The sequence below is a fragment of the Monodelphis domestica genome, chromosome 4 (assembly GCF_027887165.1).
Source record: "Monodelphis domestica isolate mMonDom1 chromosome 4, mMonDom1.pri, whole genome shotgun sequence".
Lineage (NCBI taxonomy): Eukaryota > Metazoa > Chordata > Mammalia > Didelphimorphia > Didelphidae > Monodelphis > Monodelphis domestica.
The window spans coordinates 168921775-168946009 of record NC_077230.1 but is presented as its reverse complement, the minus strand read 5'-3'; the positions used below and the strand labels follow the sequence as shown (position 1 = coordinate 168946009).

At 31.9% G+C, this 24235-nt stretch overlaps 2 protein-coding genes across 8 annotated transcripts in view; one reads left to right on the top strand and one right to left on the bottom strand.

Moving 5' to 3' along the window:
• KCNH7 (potassium voltage-gated channel subfamily H member 7) overlaps positions 1–10510 on the top strand; it is a 629307-nt gene extending 618797 nt beyond the window's left edge. For all 6 annotated transcript variants that reach the window (XM_056793960.1, XM_056793959.1, XM_056793961.1 and 3 more), the window contains one exon: positions 1374–10510. In XM_056793960.1, coding sequence (XP_056649938.1) covers positions 1374–1643 — 270 coding nt within the window. In that variant the 3' untranslated portion in view covers positions 1644–10510. The remainder of the gene's footprint in view (positions 1–1373) is intronic.
• The window catches only part of GCA (grancalcin), a 37812-nt gene continuing 23469 nt past the window's right edge, over positions 9893–24235 (bottom strand). For both annotated transcript variants that reach the window (XM_001366828.4, XM_056793962.1), the window contains exons 3-8: positions 19870–19939; positions 18576–18619; positions 18124–18271; positions 14972–15085; positions 14579–14637; positions 9893–13388 (exon numbers count right to left, since the gene is read on the bottom strand). In XM_001366828.4, the coding sequence (XP_001366865.1) occupies positions 13362–13388; positions 14579–14637; positions 14972–15085; positions 18124–18271; positions 18576–18619; positions 19870–19939 (462 nt within the window). In that variant the 3' untranslated portion in view covers positions 9893–13361. The remainder of the gene's footprint in view (positions 13389–14578; positions 14638–14971; positions 15086–18123; positions 18272–18575; positions 18620–19869; positions 19940–24235) is intronic.

The following is a 24235-nucleotide window of genomic DNA, read 5'->3' as shown; positions in this document are numbered from 1 at the left end:
CCAATTCAGCTGCCAAAATAATCCTCCAGATTAAATCTGGTCATGTCATTGACCTTTGTAAATAATTTTCAGTCTTTTCCCACTTCCCAAAGGATAAAACTGCACACTTCCCAGACTGGACCTTCAGTCAAGCTTCTGACAGCCTTTCCGACACATTACTCCTCTCAGATACTCTGTTTTGTGCCCCAAACTTAGCATTTCTCTCCGACTCCCATAATTTGCAAAGCCTGTCTCTAGTGCCTAAAATGCATTTCCTCCTCACCTCCACTGCTTAAAATTCTTAGCAAATATTCAAGGTTCAGGGCATTTGTAGTTTTCTACAGGAAGCCTTTCCTGAACTCCCCGATGTTAAATGTTCTTTTCTACTTCAAATCATCACATACATATTTTATTTATTTATTTATAAGTTATATTCCACATTCCCCCAGGAGAATATAAACTCCCTCATGAGGGACTTTCATTCTGTGACCCAGAAAAGTGAAAACACTTATCAAGTGTTTAATGATGTTTGTTGGATTGTACTGCATTCACTTTTAAAATACTACAAACAAATTTGATATTTTAAGTAGTTAGTAAATATTAAAAACTGTTTTTGAAAAAACTTTAGCAAAAATTATGGAAAAGTTAATACCATATATCCGAATCAGAAAAATTATGTTCAAAGCATATGGAGATATGCTTCACAGAATAGAAACCTTCTAAAATATGAAATAGAAACCCTTCTAAAAAAAGAAAATCATCTTTGTAATGTCAACATGGATTCTAGAAACCCCAAACTTGTAGCTTAGTAAGATCTGATGAACCCCAAGTTTTAGGACTAACTTGTAAGTTTGGGGTTTCTAGAGTCCTTGTTGACAATAACTACATTAAGAACTAAAAACATGATAATTTGGAATTTTTTTTTTGTTTCCAGAGAATTATACAGTCCTTTTGATTCTACCTGTAACAAGTACTTACATTCCCTTTCCTTCCCCACTTCTCCTTCCTCTTTCTTCAGCCTTTATTCATAGCAACTACTGTACTCTGCTCTGCCATAAATCTAAAATTCAAACAAATATGGAGAACATTTAAAATGGTTTCTAGTTTAATTTCCTAGACTCAGAATTCCCTAACTCCTAGAACTTTGTAAACTACATGGAAATATTTGGGGGGCAGATTTTGGATTTCCACTCCTTGTTTTTCTCTTACAACCAACTTTTTTGGGGGGAAAACTGTAAGATCATATCCCTAAAGAAATGTAAATTGATTTTTAAAGAAAAATGTTAATATGTTTAAATGTTACGAATGATTTGAGAAGTAAGGGGTGGTAATATATTTTGGACAGCTATCAAAGGAATTTGTAAAATTGCCATGTTTTTTCTTCTTCCCTTCAGTGTCCTGAATTCCTAGACCTTGAAAAATCTAAACTTAAATCCAAAGAATCGCTCTCCAGTGGGGTGCACCTGAACACAGCCTCAGAAGACAACTTAACTTCACTTTTAGAACAAGAACCTGATCACTCTTTAGAGCTCCATCCACAGCACAGTAAAACTTACCTTCATCCCATTAGGCATCATCCTTCTTTACCAGATTCTTCCCTAAGCACTATAGGAATCTTGGGTCTTCATAGGCATGTTTCTGATCCTGGTCTTCCTGGGAAATAATCATTATTATTATTTTTTTTTACTATTTACTTCATATAAAATGTAAGTGCTTTTAATGGCTGTTTTCCTTCTTTTGTATTTAAATCCTCTATACTTGACTCAGGGGCTAACAAGTTATCATTATATGCAAAAGTACTGTATATTTTCCTAAATTAAAGCTTGTAAGGTAAAGTTGAGCAGTTAGATGTAAATATATCTAAGAACTATGTTCCAAATGTTAAAACTGCCAGCATCTCAAGGCACCTTATATTTTTATTCTATTTTTATTTTTTAACACCTGCATGTTAGGAAATTCCAATTCATGTTGCATGGAAAATATCATTTGCTGATTTCACTAAGCCGGTATTTTGTTGTAAAATGCCTTCCAAGTAAATAAGAGGCCAGAGGATGACCTGGTTTATGGACATGACTCAGAATTTATTAACTTAGCTCATCTGAAGTTCAAAGAACAAAAAAAATGTAAGTCCATTTTGAAAAGCTATAATCATCTTTCTGTATGGAACATTTAATGGCACTTCTTCCATTAAGGCATTAGAAAATAACTAACAGGAGGAAATAACCTCTTCCTTGTAAGTGTAGGTGCTTTAAAAGATTGAACTCCTTGACTTGAAGGACTATCACCAATTGTATTTAAAAATATTAATTCAGTGATTTCCACTGGCATATTGCTTTGAATACAAAAGGACATATATCTTTAATTTTTATTTTCGTGACCCTCCTCAGAACTTACAAAACTTGGCTTGACAGATTGAATCACAGTTCTTTCTAGTTATTCAACCTTATGGTAGGCTGAACCACATCTATTTTCATGTCATTGCTCCTTTCAGAAACTTTGCCATTTTATTCTCAGCTCCTAACACTTCCAAAATATCCCACTTCCATTAGATGTGAGCCTTTCTGCATTTTTTATCTTTTGTATCACATAGGCTAAAGAATATGTACATTATTTAACTAAAACATCACAGTAAAACCTCAGTTAAGTAGAATGTTTACAGAATGGGAATTCTTATTGAATATGCTGGTTAGAAATAGACAAAATTCAATCCAGTTTGCATCTAGGATTTTTGGAGCAGAAAGTAGATATCATCTAGTCAAATCTAATTTTTGCAGACTTGGTTTCAACCTGTTAAATTCTTTCTAAAATGTGTAAGTGCATTTTCCTGCCTTAAGTTAATATACTGAAAGTAATTTCATTTTTCGTTAATACTCTAGGAACTCACAAAACATCAGAGTAATTCTGAATATCATTTGTCATTGTAAAGAATCATAAAAGATAACAGATTAGACAAAAATTTTACAGGGTATAATAACATGTCCTGGAAGATACATTTTTTGAGTATTGACACTCAGACAGCTTATTTTCTTGAGTCTGTCCCAAAAATAGAGCAGAAAAATATTCCAATTCAGTAGAGAACTGAGTTCCACCTAACTGAAGTTTTCCTCCATTTAAAACTGTACCCAACATTAATTGTTTGTTTGTTTGTTTTAAGGCTAGTGTACATGTACCCTAAAGGGTGAGTTATAAAAAAAAAAGTTAAGTGGTTCTTTTCAATTTTCTTTAACAGTTTTTTAAACCCATGTTTCCATTCATCAAAACGACAGATTAAAATAATGCTGGTATTCTGTGTACTATAAAGTAGATGTCTATCCTTCTAGGAAACATATGTAATGTTATTTATCTTTATGTACAAATCTAACTACATGTAAATCCGAAAGGAGATTTCTAAAGCTGAAAATATCTTGTTTTATTTCTTAAATTTTTGATTGATTCACACATTGTAAGTCTAGTGACTCTATTCTGCTACCAAAACTACAACACAGTTGAGTTATTAGATAATCTTCTCAATTTTAGTTGGGCAGTGAAAAATGAATTTGCACAGTGATTATATTTTCTCACTGCTTAATTTGTGAAAATAAGAGAAGCACAAATGATTAGGACTGAGTTATACAATGCTAAAATTTCTTTTAAAAACTCACACCAGCTTTTCATTGTTGTGTAAACAACCTTCACTACAGGCATTTTATTGTTACAACTTCAGCTAAAATGACTTCACAAGGCAAAGGAAATGTCTTCCCTGGTTTAGGGAGCCTTCGATTATAGTCACCAAAAAATTGTTTTATCTAGCAATTTGTTATACCTGGCAAATTGTCACATAAGGCAATTTAAACAATGTAGTTTGATTCTGGAAGGCTCTATTATGTTTATTGCAAAGACAAGCACAAAAACTGGCCTTCCACAAAGGTACCTATTTTTCAATAAAATTTAAAAAAGGAATGAGATGATTATAAACTTGGCAAAATAATTTTACCATATTTAAAATTTTATTATAAAAATAACATTTTCTACTTTAATTCCTTTGAATTAAAATAGTAGCTTGCTAGTTTTTTAATCTCAGAATCTTGGAATTAGAAGGGAACGTAAAGGCCCCTTATGGCACCATATTATAAAAATAAGAGTAAGAAACAGAATATGACGATTAATCAGATGAAAAACAAAGTAATATTGATAACATCTCTGACTACTTACCAAACTTATCAAGCACTTAATTGGGAACCTGAACCAGTCCAAGGAAAGTGAAATGAGTAAAATATTGAGGTCTGATTTTCTTAAAATCATGTTTTCAATTTCCTTTTGGCTTAAAAAAAAAAAAAGCATGGACAAAAAGGTGAATCTAATTGTTCTGTCCAAGAAAAGTCAGTCAGTAATTCTCTTTTTAAGAATTTTTGTCTATACCTGGGTCCTTACAAGTCCTTTAGGCTTTCTTATAACATTAGAAAAGGTCCTTGCTGCCTGATCAGGTTTCCATCTAAATACACCCCAATTCTTTAGATACCTTCTGCTGCTGCGATCACCACACAGGCAGATGGCCCACACATTCTTAGACTTAACATTTGGTCTTTCTAAGATGGATTGCCATCTTACCTATCCTTAACTCACCGCTCCTTGCTCTAGTAGCTGAGGGAAATTTGTTAATCCTAATGTTTTAAATTTTAAAAAATAATTAGAAGCTGATCTACAGAGCTAACTTGCATTAAAAACAATTATTTTAATCGCATTTATCAGCATAGATAGACTATTATGCTCTGTGGAAGAATGAAAGTGTGTGACCAAATATGAATTGTTTAGGTTGCAATTACTTAAGTACTGATTGCATCCATTTGGCCAATGAGGGTTCTTAAATTTCATGTCCATGATAATCAAAGAATCTCAACTACTTTTAAAATATCATTTGCCATTTTCCCAATAATAAAAATAATAAAATGCCATTAAAATTCTAGTCATACATCTGTGGTTTACAAAAAAGACAATATATCACAAGCATGCAAATGCGTGTGGCCTACAGTTGTAAGCTTGTTTTAGGGCCTTCCTGTAAAAACAAACTAAAAAACGGGAAAATGGCATAATTGTCCATAATTTTATCAGTCACATTTGATACAACTAGATATTTAAAGCCTATCTCCAGATATTGTTCTAACTGAACATGAATCAGGAATATGTGACACTATCGCTATTCTGTAGTTTCATAGTACCCTATATCTATTCTATTAGGTGTGTGGTGTGAATTTTAAATCCATGGTGACCAATAATTAATGTAATTTAGGTCACAATGCTAAAATTATCCTTTACAGTGGTTTTTAGTTAAATTATTAACAGCCGATGATTGGATTCACAAGTTTGAAGACAATTTCCACATCAAGGTAAAACTATGAGATAAAATTTCTTTTTGCACATCTTAGGTGCAGTAACTTCAATGATTTCATCATCTTTTCTGTACTTGATTTTAATGGCCCATGGGAAAATTATCCCCCAAAACTTGTCTGAGTGCATTACTTGTAAAAGCCAACTGAATGGCAGAGCAATGACAGGATGAATTCTGGAGATTTCTAATAGTCTGACCTCAAATAATATCTATTAGCATAGAATGTTGTTGGTGAAATGGAACTTCAAAATCATCGAGTTCAACTCAGATTTATAAATAGGGAAAATGAGGCCTAGATATATAGTCATATATATTACTCAAAGTTGCACAGCTGGTCAAATAATGGAGCCTAAAACCCAGGTTTCCCAATTCCTAGGAGTGCCCTTTCCAGTAATCCATGCTGCCTTTTTGGCCCCCAACAAATGCAAAAACCAAATGCTCAGGGGTAAAAATAAAAAATAAAAGCACTTTTCAGGTTGACACTCTCTCCTCTCAGTCACTACAATTTCTAACCCATGGCTACAGAATACTACCTTAAGACAACAGCAATCAAAATGGTACACTAATATTTAAACTTAATTCAAGCTTCCCCCATTTAAATATCTCCATAGCTTTTCCCTTAAATTGCACTAAATTTAAATGAAGAGTTGTGCTAATCCTTTAGTTCTTTTAAAAGATGTCTCTTGTATTTCAATACTTGAGACATAAATGGCAGATCAATGTGTACATGCTTAGAACAAAGAAGTTGGCTATGTTTCTACCCAGTACAAATGTCTATTGTATAATACAAAGGCAATATAGAAAAATATATATTTTCAAAAATATAAACTGGGCAACTATTTGCATTACAAATTGTTAATGTTAGGGGCACTTTTTAAAGAGGAAACTCCTTTAAAGATAAATGTGCTCACTTACATTGTCTGATAAGAGAATTGGTGGGAAGTAGAAGAGCAAAGAAAAGTGCTACCAAACTGCCAGCTGAAGATCAAGCAGCACTGAAAATCTTATGAAAAATAAATCCACAGAATGATACACTTTGATTTACAGGCTACTCTTCAGGATAACATGATTATATACAGCATGTCATGTCCATTTAAACTTTAATAACAGTGGCCTCTTTAAAAAGTCAAACTTTTAACTGAGCATATTAAGTTACTATAGAAATAACACCTCTGAAATCTTTTTTGGTTTGCACACAACCAAGGGAAACAAGCTTCGTAGCACTGTTTGAGATGCTAAACACAACCAAAATCAGGAAAAAATCAGCATTCTCTAGGTGAATCCTAAGGTTGTAAACCTGTGAATCTCATTCTTTTATTTACCTTGGGTTAGCCTATAACATTTAGTAAACTTGTTTTAATGTATTTCTGCATATGTTTAAACCTGTTTCCTTACAGCTCTATATAATGATCTTAGCAGCCAGGTATATTTGTATACAGGTGAAATGAATGCTGTGGCTGTCATTTCTGTTCACTTTTTACTTCTAAAATCCTTTAATGAGTCTTGTGTGTTGGTTGATAAACATCATTATAAAAATGAAGTTTTTATTTTGTAGTAAACACATCCTCCTTGTGTGCATTGTTAACAAAAGATACTATTATTACTATTTACTATCTCAGAATTTCCAATTTCTCTTTTTAACCAGAGTAGCTTCTCTGTGTGTCATCATGAAACAATTATGTCATATTATATCATCCCTTTAGATTTAAGGAAACTAATTTTTCTCTTTAAAAAAAGTTCAAGCAAGTCCTTAAGAAAAACATTTCAAGAACCTCTAGTTATAACCAGGTAAATCCCTTTGATTTTAATGGGAGGCATAGTATCAAATGTATATTTGGGTCTAATATATGAAATATTAGAATTTTCATTGGAGAAGAAAGATGTTAGAATGTTTACTAATGCTGAGAGAACACATTTCAAAATACTATAACCAATGAAAAGTATGTTTTGAAAGGAATGCATTTTAATCACTTAAGGTTTCAACCATACAAGACTAAGGAAAAAATCTCATTCATTGTACTTTTGTTGAAGTAGTCAATATCCTGAAATGTTTCAGACATAAAGAAACAGCTTACCAAAACATACTATACTCTTCCCTATGTCTTTACTCATACTATGTAGCATGAAATCACAAAGGTGACTTTGAAATAACTGTACAGAAATATTTATTTTTTAGCAAATGTTTTCTTCAAAGAGTATGTGATATGAACAGCATAAACCACTTGCACAAAGTTTTGCAATAACCCTCTGAAAATAACTGTAAATATTTAAAAAATGTAAATTGCATTGTAAAAATTATTACAAATTTTTGGTAGCTAAAAAAAGCATACAGGGAGTTGAACTGTTGTAAAAATTGTACTGATAATATAATGTACATACAGATTCAAGAATGAGGAAAAAAATTTATGGACTCTGAATGAGAAAACTGAACAATTTCAAACCCATAAATGAAGATTGTTTAGAGGCATCAAAGGTGGTTGTCTGGTTTTACACACTTGAGAGAAACTTTTTGTGGGGCTAAATCTCTCTCCAACATTTGATTAGGTACAGTACCAGATATAGGCTTGATGGTGCCAATTTATTTCAAGAAATAATTTAATTAAAAAACAGTGCTGCATTTCACTGATTAGTGAGATTAGTGAGTGGATATATGGCAAAAACTATGAAGTTTAAAAATTAAGGAACTGTGGTTGTTGTTTTTTTAAGTGTCTATTGTGAGCCAACAGGGACTCACTAAAATAGCAATTTACTTTTGCAAATTATTTGTCCTGTTATGCAAGATTTATAATCTTTAAACATACAACTTAATTTTAAACTGGAAATTTTACATAATGCACTATGTATTCTTTTCCTTTCTCCTAGTCTGGAAAATGAAAAATACCTTTTTTTTTTTTACCAATTACCAAAATTTCTATGCATTTTTAGTCCTTTCTTTAAAAAAAGTTGTATTTGCAAAGAATTTTCTAATCTAGTACATAAAATCTAATAGTAAAATAGTTGGTCCCTCTATTGACAATGTGGAACTTTCAAATACAAAGTGAAGTTAAGAAATGTTAGTAAATTTGGCTTGATAACTCTAACTTTCTTTGCCAAAAAACCTAAACCGACACAAGGAAACATTCTTGCTTTAAATAAATGCTGAAACAAAAGCAAATAAAGTAGCATGCATTGAGCAAATGTCAGCAATGAGCACTCTGACCAATTAGTAGGTTGCAGAGTGCAAAGAAGCAGAGAGCCAAATTTTAAAACTGCTGTCTTCGTTATAAGGTTATAATTTTGGAATGCCAGATATGGGAAAAATTTAGACCAATGTTCAAGGGAGAATGCCAGCTTAGAGTCAATCAAAAATTAGACCGTGACATACAAAGAAAATGGGTTTCCAATCTGTATGATTCTGGGGCATGTTTACTTGCACTGTTTAGTTACTCCTTTGAAATTACAGTAACCGTAGCAATGTATATTTTTATAGTTAAGTAGTACTATCTAATTAAACTTCATCTGCTTGTAAAGGCATATGGCTAGTTTTATTTGTATTCATATATTATAGGGCTGACTTTAGCAACCCTGAAAATGTTAGTGTAGCATCAGGCCATTTTGTCTGACACAAATCTCAGAAATATGGCCGTGGAAAATTAACTTCATAACCTAAAAGGTTCCCAACTTGCCCATGTTTAATTGTATTAGTGTAAAGTGGAAACCACAAGGAAATGAGGTTCTAGCGCCACCCAAGTGGATCACCTAACAAATTCCTTACAATATGAAAATGTTGCCAACTCCTATAGATATGCTAATTAATTTCATTATATCCAAAATACCATAAAAAGTCAAATAGCTCTTTCATTATATATCAATGAAATATATTACCTTATGTTCCCCAGAAAAACAAAAGGCAAAAGCTAGCATAAATGATGGTTTAGAAGCACAGAGCAACATACAAACATACATGGGGAGGATGTGAGATTTGGAGGAAGTTTCCAAAGCTATTGCAGGTCACTAAAGCAAATGAATGAATTTAGTGACAAGCAGCTCAGTAGCTAAATATACAGCAATATTAGCTTATGGCTTTAGGACCACAAAAAGAGCATCATAACATTATCCAACTATAATTATGTGTAAAGTCTTAACTAAAGTGCAGAATGGCCCTGAATAGTTCAATGCTTTAAGAGGGGCTATCTTTCATTGGTCTGATTCTATACACACCCCCACTATATGAAACTTTAGGTTTATAGTGCATCTTTATTTAAAAGAGCTAAAATAGATCTGATAACATGCCCTATATTAGATACCAGCTTTAAAAAATTAAAGCACACCTTTTGATGTCTCAAGAAAAATCAATAAACCACCTGAGCTGCAATTTCAAGTGATAGGGGAGGTGGGTGGGTGGGAGAAGATTTTACCACCCTTATGAGTTTTCCTTCCCATATATAATTTCTTGAACTTTTTAAAATAAATATTAAATATTCCTATTAATTTTCCAAGCACTGCTAATTCTATAATAAAATAAAATTACAGATGGTGATTTTAAGAACTTTCTTTCAAAGACAAAAATCTAGTTCTGACAAGTATTTATTCAAGGTTAGTTCATCTGAATGACAACATACAAGATTACATTTCATCTAGTTCAACCAGTAGAGAAATAATCACAAGAATGAATTTTTGTATTTTTCAAAAAGATGCACAAAATATAAATCACAATGAATCTCATACATTTATTTCAAGGGTAAAATGCCTTTTATAGATACAAATACATGTGGAAAATATTCATAATTCATGAATGAGTTTTTTATTTTGTGCTACTTTGCTTGCTGAATGCATGCTTATGAAGTTTTTAAAAGAGCACAATTCAATTACTTGGCAGTAAGTTTAAGATGACCAAATCAAAACTCCAAATTGACTCCATATTTCCTCATCAATAGAACTGAAAATATCTATATAGCACTTTACACAGAATTGCAATGCCTGACATTTACAATCTGGCAGTTTTTTAGACCTAGGTGAACTACTTCATTGTTTTTATGAACTGTAGCATCTCATAATATGTATGTTAACAGATTTTGTATAATGCAAAACTTTACAGAAAGCAATTTGAATGTTTATTTCTAAAAAAAATTCTCAAGATGACTTGGATCATTGTTTACTATACAAATAAAAGCACTTGTACATTGACAGTGTAAATTATTCAACAATTCACAACACTAACAAGAAGACTTAGAATAGGACTGACTTCACAAAATCAGCTAACCAACCACACTTACAAATCCAGTCATGAGCACCCAGCAAAATCTATATACAACCATTTAATTTTTAAGTCACTGATTTGAGTATTTTATAGATATTATTTTAACTACTATAACACAAAATAATAAAAACTTCAAAAGCTGGGTGTGCTTCAATATAAAAATACTGAACAAAATCATAATTATGCTTAATATTTTATGAAAATATTTAAATTAATGTGAAAAGCAATATGATTATCTAGCAATTTTCAAGAAAAATGAATAACACATAAAAACTATAAAACAAACTTGTTATTTGGCAGAAAAGTAAATGATGATTTTAATGCAATTCTAAGTTTTCACCTCAACCTTTGACCACCATGTGCAAAAGGCACTAGGACTTTTAAGTACATATCTTAAAATAGGGACATATAGAACCATCATACTAAATAATATGGATGTTTAAGTTGAGTAAATTAGTTGCCAATAATAATAGCTATAATAAAAGAGGCAGCATGGCCCAGGGCATTGGTGCTGAATGCAAATAAAAATGATTCCTGCAGGAATATATAATGACTTAACCACAAATTAATATTATTTATGTTGTTCTGTAAGTTTTATTTGTTTTGTTGACTCTTCCCCAATTACATTTTAATCTGTTTCAGGCTGCACCGTGGAGTTTTGGGGCTGCAATTTTGGCAACTGTGATGTTGTAGGTAGAGAGCAAGTCTTGAAAACAAAAACACCTGGGTTCAATTTCTGCCTTTGACACTTACTCTCTGGTCATCATTGACCTCTCTGTGCCTTGGCAATTCTCTAAGACTGTCAGTTGCAGAGAGGATGCAAACCTGCATTGGTAGAAGGCATTTCCTCTCCTGGGATTTCCCTATACCAATGCAATAATAGAGCTAATCCTTACTTCTACTGTTAGCTATAGCTTATGAGTCTTTCTATATAATCTCAACTGAAAAACATTTTACTATGGCTCAGTCAACTTCTTCCCACACTGACAAACTGTCGTCATATGAAAACAGACTGAACAGTTGATAGGAGTGGGCAGTATTTAAGAGGGAAAAGTATTTATGGGAGTAGAGAAAATTTAAAGACTGTGGATGGTTTCCAGATAAGTCCTCTTTAAACATTCAAATTTTAAAATATACATATTACTTACTGAAGTTTAAAAGCAGCCAGTTACTGCAGACTAGCAGTGTCATATTGGCTATACTTTACTTTTCAGGAATTGCAAAAGGGAATGTTGATTTAAATTTCTATTTATGCTATGAAAGTTTTTTATCAATATGCTGCCATCTGCCCCCATGCTTTAAATGGATAATTGTTATTTCTCCTAAACTGCTGTAGCTTTAAATGTTAAATTACTTTTTGGAAACTAGAAAAAAACTACATATCACTTAGCTCATATACCACATGTTAACTATATTCTCATGTTATACAGTACCACTAACCCTTAGGAAGATTTTGAAGTAATATATAACTTGGTCTTTCTCTATTTTCAAGTTCTTCAAAATGTTTAAAATAAAATGGTATATGTCTATGAAGAAAAGGGGCTAGAATCTTAGAAATAAATGGGACCATAAAGGTATTATAGTACAACCCCTTCATTTTACAAATAAGGAAACTTTCTCACTGAAGTTATGGCTAAGTAATGACAGGGCTGAATCCGGGCCTCCTGACTCCTTATCCTTTGTTTTGATCACCACAGCAGGCTAAATAAACACTTCCCCACATAATTTATCTACTAATGGGAGGCAAAAAGGAGTCAGTTATTCAGTTATTGCAATATGACAATATGGAATTCTAAGTGATCCTTATAAGTGCCTAGCACACTGATCTGCATAGAGAAGGAAAGAGTTAAAATATTTGTTGATGGACTGATGCCAAAACAATTCAATCAAATAAATCAAAATTGTTTTTTAGAACATTTAAACAACTAGTTGGCTAATTTCTTTTAAATTTTCAACCATTATTTTGGCACCATGTAAAACTTATAGAAAATTATAAATGCTGACATTTCCATTCAAAGAACTTTCATTACAGACACTGGGATGTAAGCCACATTCTCTTAACTTCATGCTTTCAAGTTTTATGTGCACTAATTAAAGTGGAAAAGTCAAATAAAACTGAATTATAACTTGTTACCAAAATAAACAAATGAAATAGATGAAAAAGTGCTAACAAAGAACAGCAAAGAAAATCTTGGGTCTATTAATGGTTCAAATTTGAAAATTTATGGTAATTCTCAGGCAATTGGTCATCAGACTATTACTTCTATTTTTCCCTTTTAAACTCAACTCAGTTTTTGTTTCCTAATTACATCATCAAAAAATAGGGTACAAAAACTCAGTTCCTTTTCTCTAGATAATTTCCTAATGTTTATAGGCAAAAACTAGAAGAAGTTCATTTTCAAGTTTTAGACATCGTACCTAGACATTCTCCAATTTATTATTCTGGTTAAATATATTCTATATACTACTCAAAATCACCCGAGAGGTAAGATCATTCTTATGCTTGGTATTTACTTTTCATTAACCAATCATAACATATTATTTTCCATTATGTAGATGAAAATGTAAAGTAATGCTTTTTCAAATTGTAACATTGTAAAGAAAACAATTTTTATTGCTCTGAACTGTGCACTAAGATTAAAACAGTTATACAGATAACAGGCAGGAATACAGAGAAGGCCAGAAGAGCTTGAGTTCACAGCAGGTTCAGTTAGTTCTTTCTGAGCAGAAGAATTCACAGGATTCTCTCTCCCCCAACATTCTTTATCAGTTGGGTACTCATATGGCCATGGTGCCCTGCAAAAACTAAAGCAAAGTCACCAGTTTACAAAAAAGAAGAGTCTTCAAAGACAATTCTTAAAATATTTTACCGCTAACTGTCATGGCAGCAATAAAATAGAGGTACAAGAATAATTGCAACACTCAAGTCCTGTCAAAATACCAAAATACCACTGTGTGAGGGTTTTGTATTTCAATTTTAATTAAATCATCCATCTGACTACTTCTCACAGAAGTGTTTTTATAATGAAAGACCCTTTGGAAATCTCAAAGGCTTGGCCATTCAAATCAGCTTCTTATTACACAAGAGTCAAAACCCTAGGTTGCCAAAAGTATGTATAACTAATGTATTTGTCATGTTCTCAAAAAAATTATCACCTCTATATTTCAACATGATTAAATAGCTACTAAACAATGACTTACTTCTCTGACAAGCATACAAATTGTATGTAAGAAAATATACTTCTAAAAACTTTTTGAGGTGTATTTAGTTACTGATAAATACAAATCATACTAGCACAAATTCTCTATATATTAAGACACAAGAAAGGTATATGCCAATCATATATATTAATATCAGAGCTTCAAAAAACAGAGAATGAAGTAATAAGGGTAAAAAGTCATTTCCAGATGTCAGTGATTATTAACACCAAGTTTTGAGGAATTGTGATTTTTTTTCACCTAGAAGAAAACCAACTTCCAGTCAATTTCTTATTTAAAAAAAAAAAGAAAAAGAAGAATCTGTAGTAGACCTGTGATTTTGCTGATAATAGAAAACTACTAATGTAGGTCCACATTTGTTCCCTAACTTAAAATTAAAGAACATACTTTAATAACAAGCAGAGAGTAATGTGATTTACTGGTCTTGTGCATATAGAGCTATCATCTGTTAAAGACCACATTTTAACATTGGTCTACTGACTGCAAGGTCTAATTTATTTATTTAGTAAACCATGATACCCCAACACAAAGAAATTATGATATATTCTCTTGCAAACACTTAGAAGACAGAGGATGAAAAAATAAAATGTTCAGAAAACTAGGAATCTACTTTCCATATTCAACATAAAAATTCATTTTTATTTTAGAGTTTTATACAACTTATGAGAAGTTACGGCAATTGAATATATCATATTGTGGATGAATTCCTAGACATTTTGGACACTTCTCAAGAAAGCTTGATTAAAATATAGAAGGATGTTAAACATGGTACTCACATCATCATATACAAAGTTCACAAAACCTTGTTGCATGCTGTCTCTTCTCCTAAAGAAATCTTTAAACAAAAAGTAATTATAAATTTTATATTTATGTAAAATTTGTATTTTTCAACTATCTAGTGCTCCCTATTTTAAGTTATACAATTAAATAAGACTTTTAGAATTAAGAGATATCAACAAACTTTCTGTGACAAAAGTTTGAATGCCCCCCCCCCATGCTGGTTTAAACAGTACTAAAACTTTAGCAAGATACAAAAAAACATGATTGACACAGAAAAGTACTTAAAACTTAAAAGATTTATTCTGATAGCAAGTATTTAAAGCATGAGAAAAGTCTGAACACAATATTATTTAGCAGAAAGAAAAAATATACTTTTCTTAAATCAATACCTGTCAATGCTCTGAGTTTTACACAGCAAGCAACGTAATCATCGAAGAAGATTCTACCATTCTTGCTGTAACGCTTTACGATGGCAGTTAATGTCTGAGGACTTAACCTATAACCTAAACGAGAAAGAGGTAAAATGATGACCTATAAAATCAGTAATTCCTTAAGAATATTCCCAGTATTTTTTTTAAAGTCATTTCATCCGCATAGAGAACTCTTGGGGAGGAAATTCTCTCTATCAATGCAGAGCAGTAACTATTTTCCAATTTGTCTAGGAGAGCTGTCTGGCTAAGTGACTAATTCAGGGTCACAATCAATATATGTGAAAAGTAAGACTTGAATCCGGGTCTTCAAGGTCCTCTCCCTGAAGACTTGCTCTGTTACCAAGGCTTCTATTTACTGCCATATCTACCAGAATGGATCCCAAAAGTCTTTGTACAGTTAAGCTTTGAAAACTTTTTTTAAAGCTTTTAAATACTTAATGGATGCTTTGTATATTTCTTAATCAACTCAAAAGCCACACCATAGTCAGTAATACAAAAATTATTTCTATTGATAGCATTATAATTATCCCATAATCCATTGATGCACAAAACTCTGGAGTCATCCTTGACCCTTCCCCCACCATATACCTCTCATAAGCAATTTTTTGCTTATTGCCAAGTCTCATCTATTTATGTTTTTACCTGGAGGTCATTAACTTTAATAGATAGGCAGGCAGAAATGTAGTACTGACATAAATGTCTTCCTTTTGTAATATATTTTGTTTTAGGTATTTAAAAACATTCTGAAAAGGGGTTCAGAAATTTCACTGGTCCATCAATGGTCCACAACCCAAAAAAAGGTTAAGAACTCTGCTCCAGGAATTCCTCTTTAAGTATTACGAATTTAATTTTCCTAATGAAGATTTAGTATCACTTCCCTGCTCATTAACATTTATTGGTTCTTCACTGTTTTAACGAGAAAATGTAATTCCTTACCCTGGCATTTAAAACCCTCCCTAATCTGGCTCTACCCTTAACATAGGTTTTCTTTCCAATGAAACTGGAGAACTTGGCTATTCCCCAAATCCTATTCCAAACATCTTCTACCTCTATGCCAGTCCTCTCATACCTTGAATGGACATCCTTCCCCTCTCTGCTTTCTGAAATCCTCCACTATTCATTGAGGTTAGTTAGTATCAATAGTATCAATAATGATTTGATGACCCACTTCCACCAACTACAAATGATATTTTTTTAATAATTTCTCAGATCACCTTAATTGATCTTTTCTATGCTTATACTTCTACATAAATTACTGTCTCACCCCTATACCCCAGTAAGCTTCTTAACTGCAGAGATCATTTTGATTTGTATACCTACTAGGGCCTTAAAAAAAGGAGCCATTTAATAAATGTTTACTGAATTGACACTAAACACACATACAAAATTTTAGTAGATATTATCATTAATCATCAGTATGTACTAAGAGATTTTCCCTGACATTAAAGTATAGCACATCTGATGGAAAGACCATCATTATTACATAGTTTCATCTCCATTTCAAACTACTAAATTACATACATACTACTTTATGGATTTCTGCTAAAGTCACTGAAAAGTTATCTGTTGATCTCAAGAATCTCCTCAAATGTTAAAAGAAATGCCTTGGAAATGTGTTACCTGGCAGGACTTAACTACAACTCTGGGAAGCCAAGGAAACACCTTAGCACTTTTATTTCCCTGTACTAATCTCCCACTCATTCTGTCTCTTCACTGCTCTCACCAATCCCTTCTAACCCTGGCTACTAAAATTTCACATTTGTTCCAGTGCTTTGCCACATTCTCACTGCCACCATACATTTCTGAAACAGAATTGTCCCTACAGAAAAACTATGTAAGATAATTACAAAGGCAAAAAAATAAAGTCAATAAATGACACCCCGATACTTTACAGTGATACTTTAATAAAAATCTAAGTTAAACAAATACCTGCAAATAAAGAGAAAAGCCTTTGAATGAGAATTTTTTTAATGTAAACACATTTTTAAAATGTAAACACTGGGCTTCTCCCAGTTTCATAATCATAGCTTAGATGTGATGTGACTCTAGAAAATTTTGATGAAGACCACTGTTTCAAAGTAAAATTCCTGTACTCCTCTCAATAAACATTAATATTGTTAAATCTGTTAAATTTTAAAACAAAACTACCTTTCCTTCTATGCAAAAATCCATTTGAACAGATTGGATGTTTACCTAATTTAGAAGGTACATTAACATTCTAAAAATTATATTAAGAACCAAGCTTCCTTTTTATCTGAATATATCACAAAAATGATTTAAGTTTCCTATACCAAAGAAAATACATATTTATACAATAATAAGTATTTACCTGTTAATTTTCAATGTAAGTTGTTAGTAATAAAAAATATCAGCTTTCCTATACTGAACTAAAGTTTACTTCTGAAAGCTAACTACACCTACAAAGGGGTTTGATGAACAAAATACCATAAAAAAAGACTTTTTTCCTTATTTAAAATGTAATGCACCTTAAATCAGATTAAAACAAGTTAATGAAAGCCAGTGATGCATGTGCCTTTTCATTATAGCAGATAGAGCAAGCCCCTTAAGTCATATAATGCTATTGTGAAATGTTTATTCTGATGAATTCTCTTTGAAAATATTGTGGATTTTATACAATTTTTTAATTTTATAAATACTTAACTGCCTGTGTGTAGGAATACCACAGAAGACTGTAAATAATTAAGAAGTACAAAAGACAAACACTGACCTTGATATCCTTAAGATTTAAATTTTTTAACTTTAAATTTAGTATAAAATGAGGTTTTAATAGATTAAAGAATACCATAATATTTCAATATAACCAGAGAAAAATATAGTTGCAACAGTAAGCAGAACTACAAATTTCCTTTGTAAACATTTTAACTATCATGAATAAACATTTTCAGAATATAATAATTGTTAGTAACTTTGCTAAACATATTTATCTAATACATATCTGCAAACTAGGAATCAAAACCAGAAATGAGCAACCACTGAGGAAAAATAACCTCTATATTTTAAACTACAACAGCCTAATAACAAAATAAATCCTATTGATTCAGAGAAGGGCAATCATCTGGTTAAATGCTCTATTTTCCATAATTTCTTACCCATAGCTGCAATGACTTGACTCAGTTCATGAAGCTCAACTGTTCCACTTCGGTCTTGGTCAATCATCATGAAGTTCTGCTTCCAGGCATTAAGAACTGCCCAAAGTTCTTTGAATTCATTAAATCCCATTTTTCCTGTATAATCCTTCTGATATTATTTTCTTAACAAAAATAACTGTCAAAAAGGATTTACTTAACACAAAATTCTAAATCACTGAAGAGAAAAACACATAGTATTTCAAGTTTATAAGGGTGCAGTAGTCAACCAAATTCTGCATAATTTCTATGCGAAACTCAAAGGTTGGCACTCAAAGAAGGTGTTACGAAATATTTTTAAACACTAGTTTCCCATAGCAATTCTAAACTACTAATTGGCTTAAAGTGACATTCAAAATGAAATTATTCTATGTTACTCAATTTTCAATTCAAAACATTTTGTTATTTAAGGATACATCCAACATAGAGATCATAATTCTGCAGGTTTCCAAACTGAATGCTGAAAAATATAATGAAAAGTTGAAATGGAGGCTGCTCAAGTATCACTTGTGACATTTTTGATAAGTAATTCTTATGCTAAGCATATATTTTTAAAAATCAAAAATAAGAAGGCAGATATCTTATTTAATTAATAAAGATTCCTAAATTAGATACTAAAATTCTCACTTGTGAAAATTATCCAGGGTGGCTGGATATGATCCATTTTTATTTTTCAATCATTTACATATCACAAATACGAACTAGAATCTTGCCTGCTTTTAACAGTTTAACATCTCCACTAACAAGGATGACTGTAAAAAGTATAGTTTGATGAAGTTTGCAAAGCTGCTACCACTGATTCCCAATCAAAGGCAAAACTACCATTTTTATACTCTTATTATTAATCTTCTGAAATTATGATAGTAATGAGGCAAAAATGATAAATGCTCTGAATATAAATTTTATACTTCAAGTTACATGCAATCTTTGTTTATTCAAAAAACATTAGGAGCCTACAAGGAGCACAATACCATTTCAAACGTTAAAAATATAAAGACAAAATGATATGGTCCTGCTTGTTAAGTTCTTAAATTCTACTTAGGGAACAATAAGAACAAAGCTAAATAAATATAAACTAGTTGTAGGAAACAGAGAATACAACAATTTTGAGAAGCTAAAGTAGGGAGGTGAGCATCAAAATAATCAAGGTGTTCACTAAAGAAGGAGCACTTGAATTGCATCTCCTAGGCTTTAAAAGGATTAAGAAGATAGGACAACAAGCCATGAAGATCTTAGGGCCATCCAACCAATGCCTAAAATGAATTGCCTCTATAATTTAACTGAATGACCCACAGTTTGCTTGATGACCACTAGTGAGAGGCAAATCCTTACCTCCTTTAACATTACATTTCTCTCTGGGATAATATGATTTACATAAATACTCTGAGTAGAATAGTCTAAAGGATCCTCTTTAAGCAAAATTTTCATTTCTAGGTAGGTCACAACATTAACATTGACTTTCAGCTGACTAAATTGAGCTAATTTGAGCTAATGCAAGCTCAAAATCTTGGAGCATTTAGTAATCTGAAAAATATACACTGGAAAGCAAAAAAAAAAAATAAAATTTCCATCAAGAAAAATGATAAATTTTTATTTGTAGTACAAAACCCCAGAATTAGTTATGAGTATGAGCAAAAAATGAATGAAGCCCCAAATAAGTCTTAAACTGAATTAATTTTCTATTTCAAAAGCAAAAAATGTAGATCTTACGAGAATAGGTTCCACTAATCCCAGACTGTGTTAAACATCTCTGAAGCTCTTCAGCATCCACTTCACCATCCTGCAGAATAAATTTATAATTCATAGTCACAGAAGAGTACAAAAAAAAAATCAATTTGGTACTCTAATCAATAAAATCAGCATGCAATCATAATTTTCAAAGCTTTTCTATACAATCGCAAAATACAACAGAAAATGATTATGGGGGGAAAAAAAGAAAGATTGTTGTGGGACCAGCACAAACCATGTAATTTTATGTTGTTACAATAATATTTTTAAATAAAATTTTCTAAATTGCTCTGGTTAACATGGCAGCCCTCCCCTAGTTGTATTTTTTGGTAGTCATGATATAATCATTTATACAGCAGATGGAAAAAATGTATTGTTAAATTTAAAATGTATTAAATGATTTGTCCTGAAAAATCTCAAGCACTTCTTAACTCAATTTTTTGTTTGGGTTTTTTTAAATACAAAAAATTTTACTTTTACTTGCCATTTCTTTGTGGAAATTTCAGGGCTTCCCTGTAATTTTGCTGCTATTCTTCAAATTATTTACCTAAACACGCTCAATTAGGAGTTAAGCTGTTTTGTGTAGCAAAGAAACTAACAATACAAATAGGAAACCAAAATCAGGAGAGTAGTTAGTATCAACCTTTGATAAAAAAAAAAAAACCTTAGCAGTGCTCTAATCTTGTACTGCCTCATTCTACTCTGCAACACTATTTTTAGGATATAAAAACATGGCATTAATTCAAATAAAAAATATATGAAGGAATAATTCACACAATTACATCAAACACTGGAGCAGAAATAGGAGATATGAGAGCAGGACAAGATGGAAAATCTGAAAAATATATATCCCAAGGGATCCAAGTATCTAAATCAGGTAAGACCACTAAAGTTTTCAGGAAATGTTACTTAGAACTAATGTAAATACTTATAATGTAAAAACATTATAATTTAGTATCTAGCAAATGAACCCTAAACACAAATCCAAATGAACCAAGTAGGAATAGGAAAATGTTGTGAAAAGTCCCTAAGGACTGTGTAAACAGGTATTCCCTGTTCAATGATTGCTTGAAAGATCTTGGTTCCCACAGTAGCTTTATCTACTCTGAAATATGAAATTTTGAATCCAACAAACTTGAAAACCACCCTTTTAGTCACCACTCTAACATTCGTTAAAATGCAGTTTACTCTCAAAATAGCATTAATTGGCTAAAGAAACTCTTTTTTAAGCAGAATAGTTGTATCTCTAACATGGGCCACAGTGCAGTAGTTTCATTAACATAATTTATACAGAAAGTCCCCTTTTAAAATTCTTGGGCACATTTCTTGGGCAACCCAAATTGCTATCACCAACAACTATGACACCAAATCCAATGCAGTCTAATATATTAAAAATCACTTCATACTACTTTAGCAATAAACTTTAACTACTACAATGTTTTTTTTCTTTCTGAAGAGAAAAATTTTAAAGCTTGTTTTTAAAAAATTACTCTAAGAACATGAAGGGTAGAATTCCCCTCTCTACTTTAAGTTTTCTTATTAACTGTAAAGCAAAAAGTGGGAGTGGAAGGGAGCATATGAAACCAGTGACTGTGTTCTTTGAGAAAGGATAGGAACAATTCTCTAGTGAAAGGATTAAGTTAATAAGAACTTTTTAGGCCTCAACATAGCCAAGAAACAAGAAGTCAAAACCAGCCTTCCTTTGGTTTTCCTTCTATACTTGCCTTACGAAAATAGTATAGGCAAACAAAATAGGTTCATACGTTTTTGGAAAGGAAGAATTTAATTTTTAAAAATCTGTTTTATCACAATGGCAAAAGTGAAGAAAAATGAATCTGAAGTGATCTAGTAGTGTAACAAACAAGTCAGGTTCCAACTTGTTTCATTACCTTTACCTAAGGTTAAGGAAAATAGGAAAAAAAAAATTTCAGCTCACAGAAGGAGAATTCATCAGCACTTTTAGGCTTCTAAGAATACAGAAGGAACCTAGCAAGGTTTCTATATTGTAAGACTATTTTTAAAAGAGAAGGAAAAGAACTTCAAAAGTTGTGGGTTTAATAGATATCCAAAAGTAAAAAGCCAAAATTAAACTTATTTTGAGTTGGAGAATAGTATTGCATTTCTGAGTCTTTTGTTCTATAGTCCCATCAAGAGTGGAATGAAAACTCAAAAACACAATTTCAGCACTTACCCTCCCCCCCACCAAGAAAGTGATAAGAGAAAAATTCAATAAACTCCGTGTGTCAAACTTCTACCTGCTCAGTTCTCTGCAAGTCAAGGCCAGCGCTTCCATCACCCCACTGGTCTGCTTTGCTACATGGTAGATGACAGACTGTGGTAATATGCCTCGTACATCAGGAGTGAGTATGTATTCCCCCTACAAAAAACTAAATTTACTATGATATAATCATAGTTGAGAATTAAATGATATAAAATCAGGAAATTCTTCATAATATTTTTCATCAGGTCTTTAGCAATTTAAGTGTTATATCACCTTACCCATAATAAAGATCTTTATCAAATATTTTATCCAAAACAAAGATCTTTATTATAAAACTTCTATGATTTATGTAAAATATATAAATCTTTAAGATAAAAACCCTGCTGAGTCAAAACGCACTTATCCTGAGTATGGAAATGTCTTTTCAAAATGTGAGCAATTTAAACAGGATAAATGTGGCAGTTAATTTATCTTATAATATCTTCATATATAACTGGAATGAGCTTGATGAATGGAAAGAATGTTGTTCGGACCCCATTTGGTGTTTTCTTGACAAAGATACTAGAGCAGTCTGCCATTTCCTTCTCCAGCTCACTTTACAGATGAGGAAACTAAGGCAAACAGGGTTAAGTGACTAGCTCAGGATCACACAGCTAAATGTCTGAAGTCAACTCAGAAAGATGGATCTTCCTGCTCCAGCACTCTATCCACTATGCCACCTAACTGCCCTATGGAAACAATACAAGTTGGCATTTAAAAGTTATAGAAAAGGCTGTGTCAGATCTTATTCTCATCTATTAAGAAAAAAATAAATTTTTAAAAGATATAAATTAGAAATAAAAGAAAGCACACGTCTTTCAGATTACGGATTCAACAACAGAGACTGACAACACTTTCTTTGAACAATTGTCTTATAAAATCCTTATATGGATTAATATTCTCTCTCTCTCTCTCTCTCTCTCTCTCTCTCTCTCTCTCTCTCACACACACACACACACACACACACACACACACACACACACACACACACACACACACCCTTTGGAAAATATTACTTACAATTAAAAACTAGGAAGCAAAATGAAAGAACATCTGCTACTCTAGTAACAGGATGAATTAATATTAAAAAAATAAGAAACTGGATTATATAGTCTGCCCCTTGCTTTCAGGTGTGCTCATCCATTAAGTATATTTCTTTGTCATACATTCATTATCTCATGCTTCTAAATTTTATTATAAAAAAGAAAGCAAAGTATACTTGAATAAGTTGGAGGTTGTAGTTATACTGTTCAAAATATGGACCATTGCTCCTTCAGTAGGTTCAATTTATATAACATATATAGCAGACTTCAATGCCTTTTGAGTCAAATGAGAAACAAACTGAGTTGACCTGGAAAATTAGGAAATTCAGGAAATTGGGCTTTTAGTATTATAATTTATCCTTCACCAAAGGATGTCATGCCATTCCTTTGAATGGGGCTACAAATATGACAAGACAAGTCAGGGGAACAGCTATCATAGTCTTCAAAAAACCTGGGATATATAAGACAAAAATAAACAAGGTTTTTAAGGTCTTGTTTTAAATGTACTTTATTTCCTTAAATTGGGATTATCTAAGAAAATCCAAAGCAGAGATCGGCAACTGAGTCATTGTCTCTCCTAGTAGAAAGCAGACAAAAAGCTCTAGAGAAAAGGTCCAGGGGGGAGGCAGAGAAAAGGGAATAAGGAAAGCTGTCATTCTCAGTAAGATAAAATTTTGATTCCTATGACCTTCTGTTCCTTGGGTATGAGAAGCCTTATCCTTAAAAAGGTAATTGGGTTATACCTAGATAGTAAAAGTAGAGCCAATAGTAACTAGTAAACCACATAAGGAATGGCCTGTGAATGTAATTATCTATGTAACAAGGATATCAGTACTTTCTACAGAAAAAATAAGCCCTGCTTAAATCTCAGATTTCTGGATGAAGACACTCATGCACAAAGAATAACAGATTTTTTTGTTTGTTTTTCTGTTGCAGATACTTCTGACACAATATGCTTATGTGATACATAAAATGTTAATACGACTTCCCTTTTATTTTCAATAGTGCATTTTTAAAATGATGGCCAAAATGCAAGCATGTTATA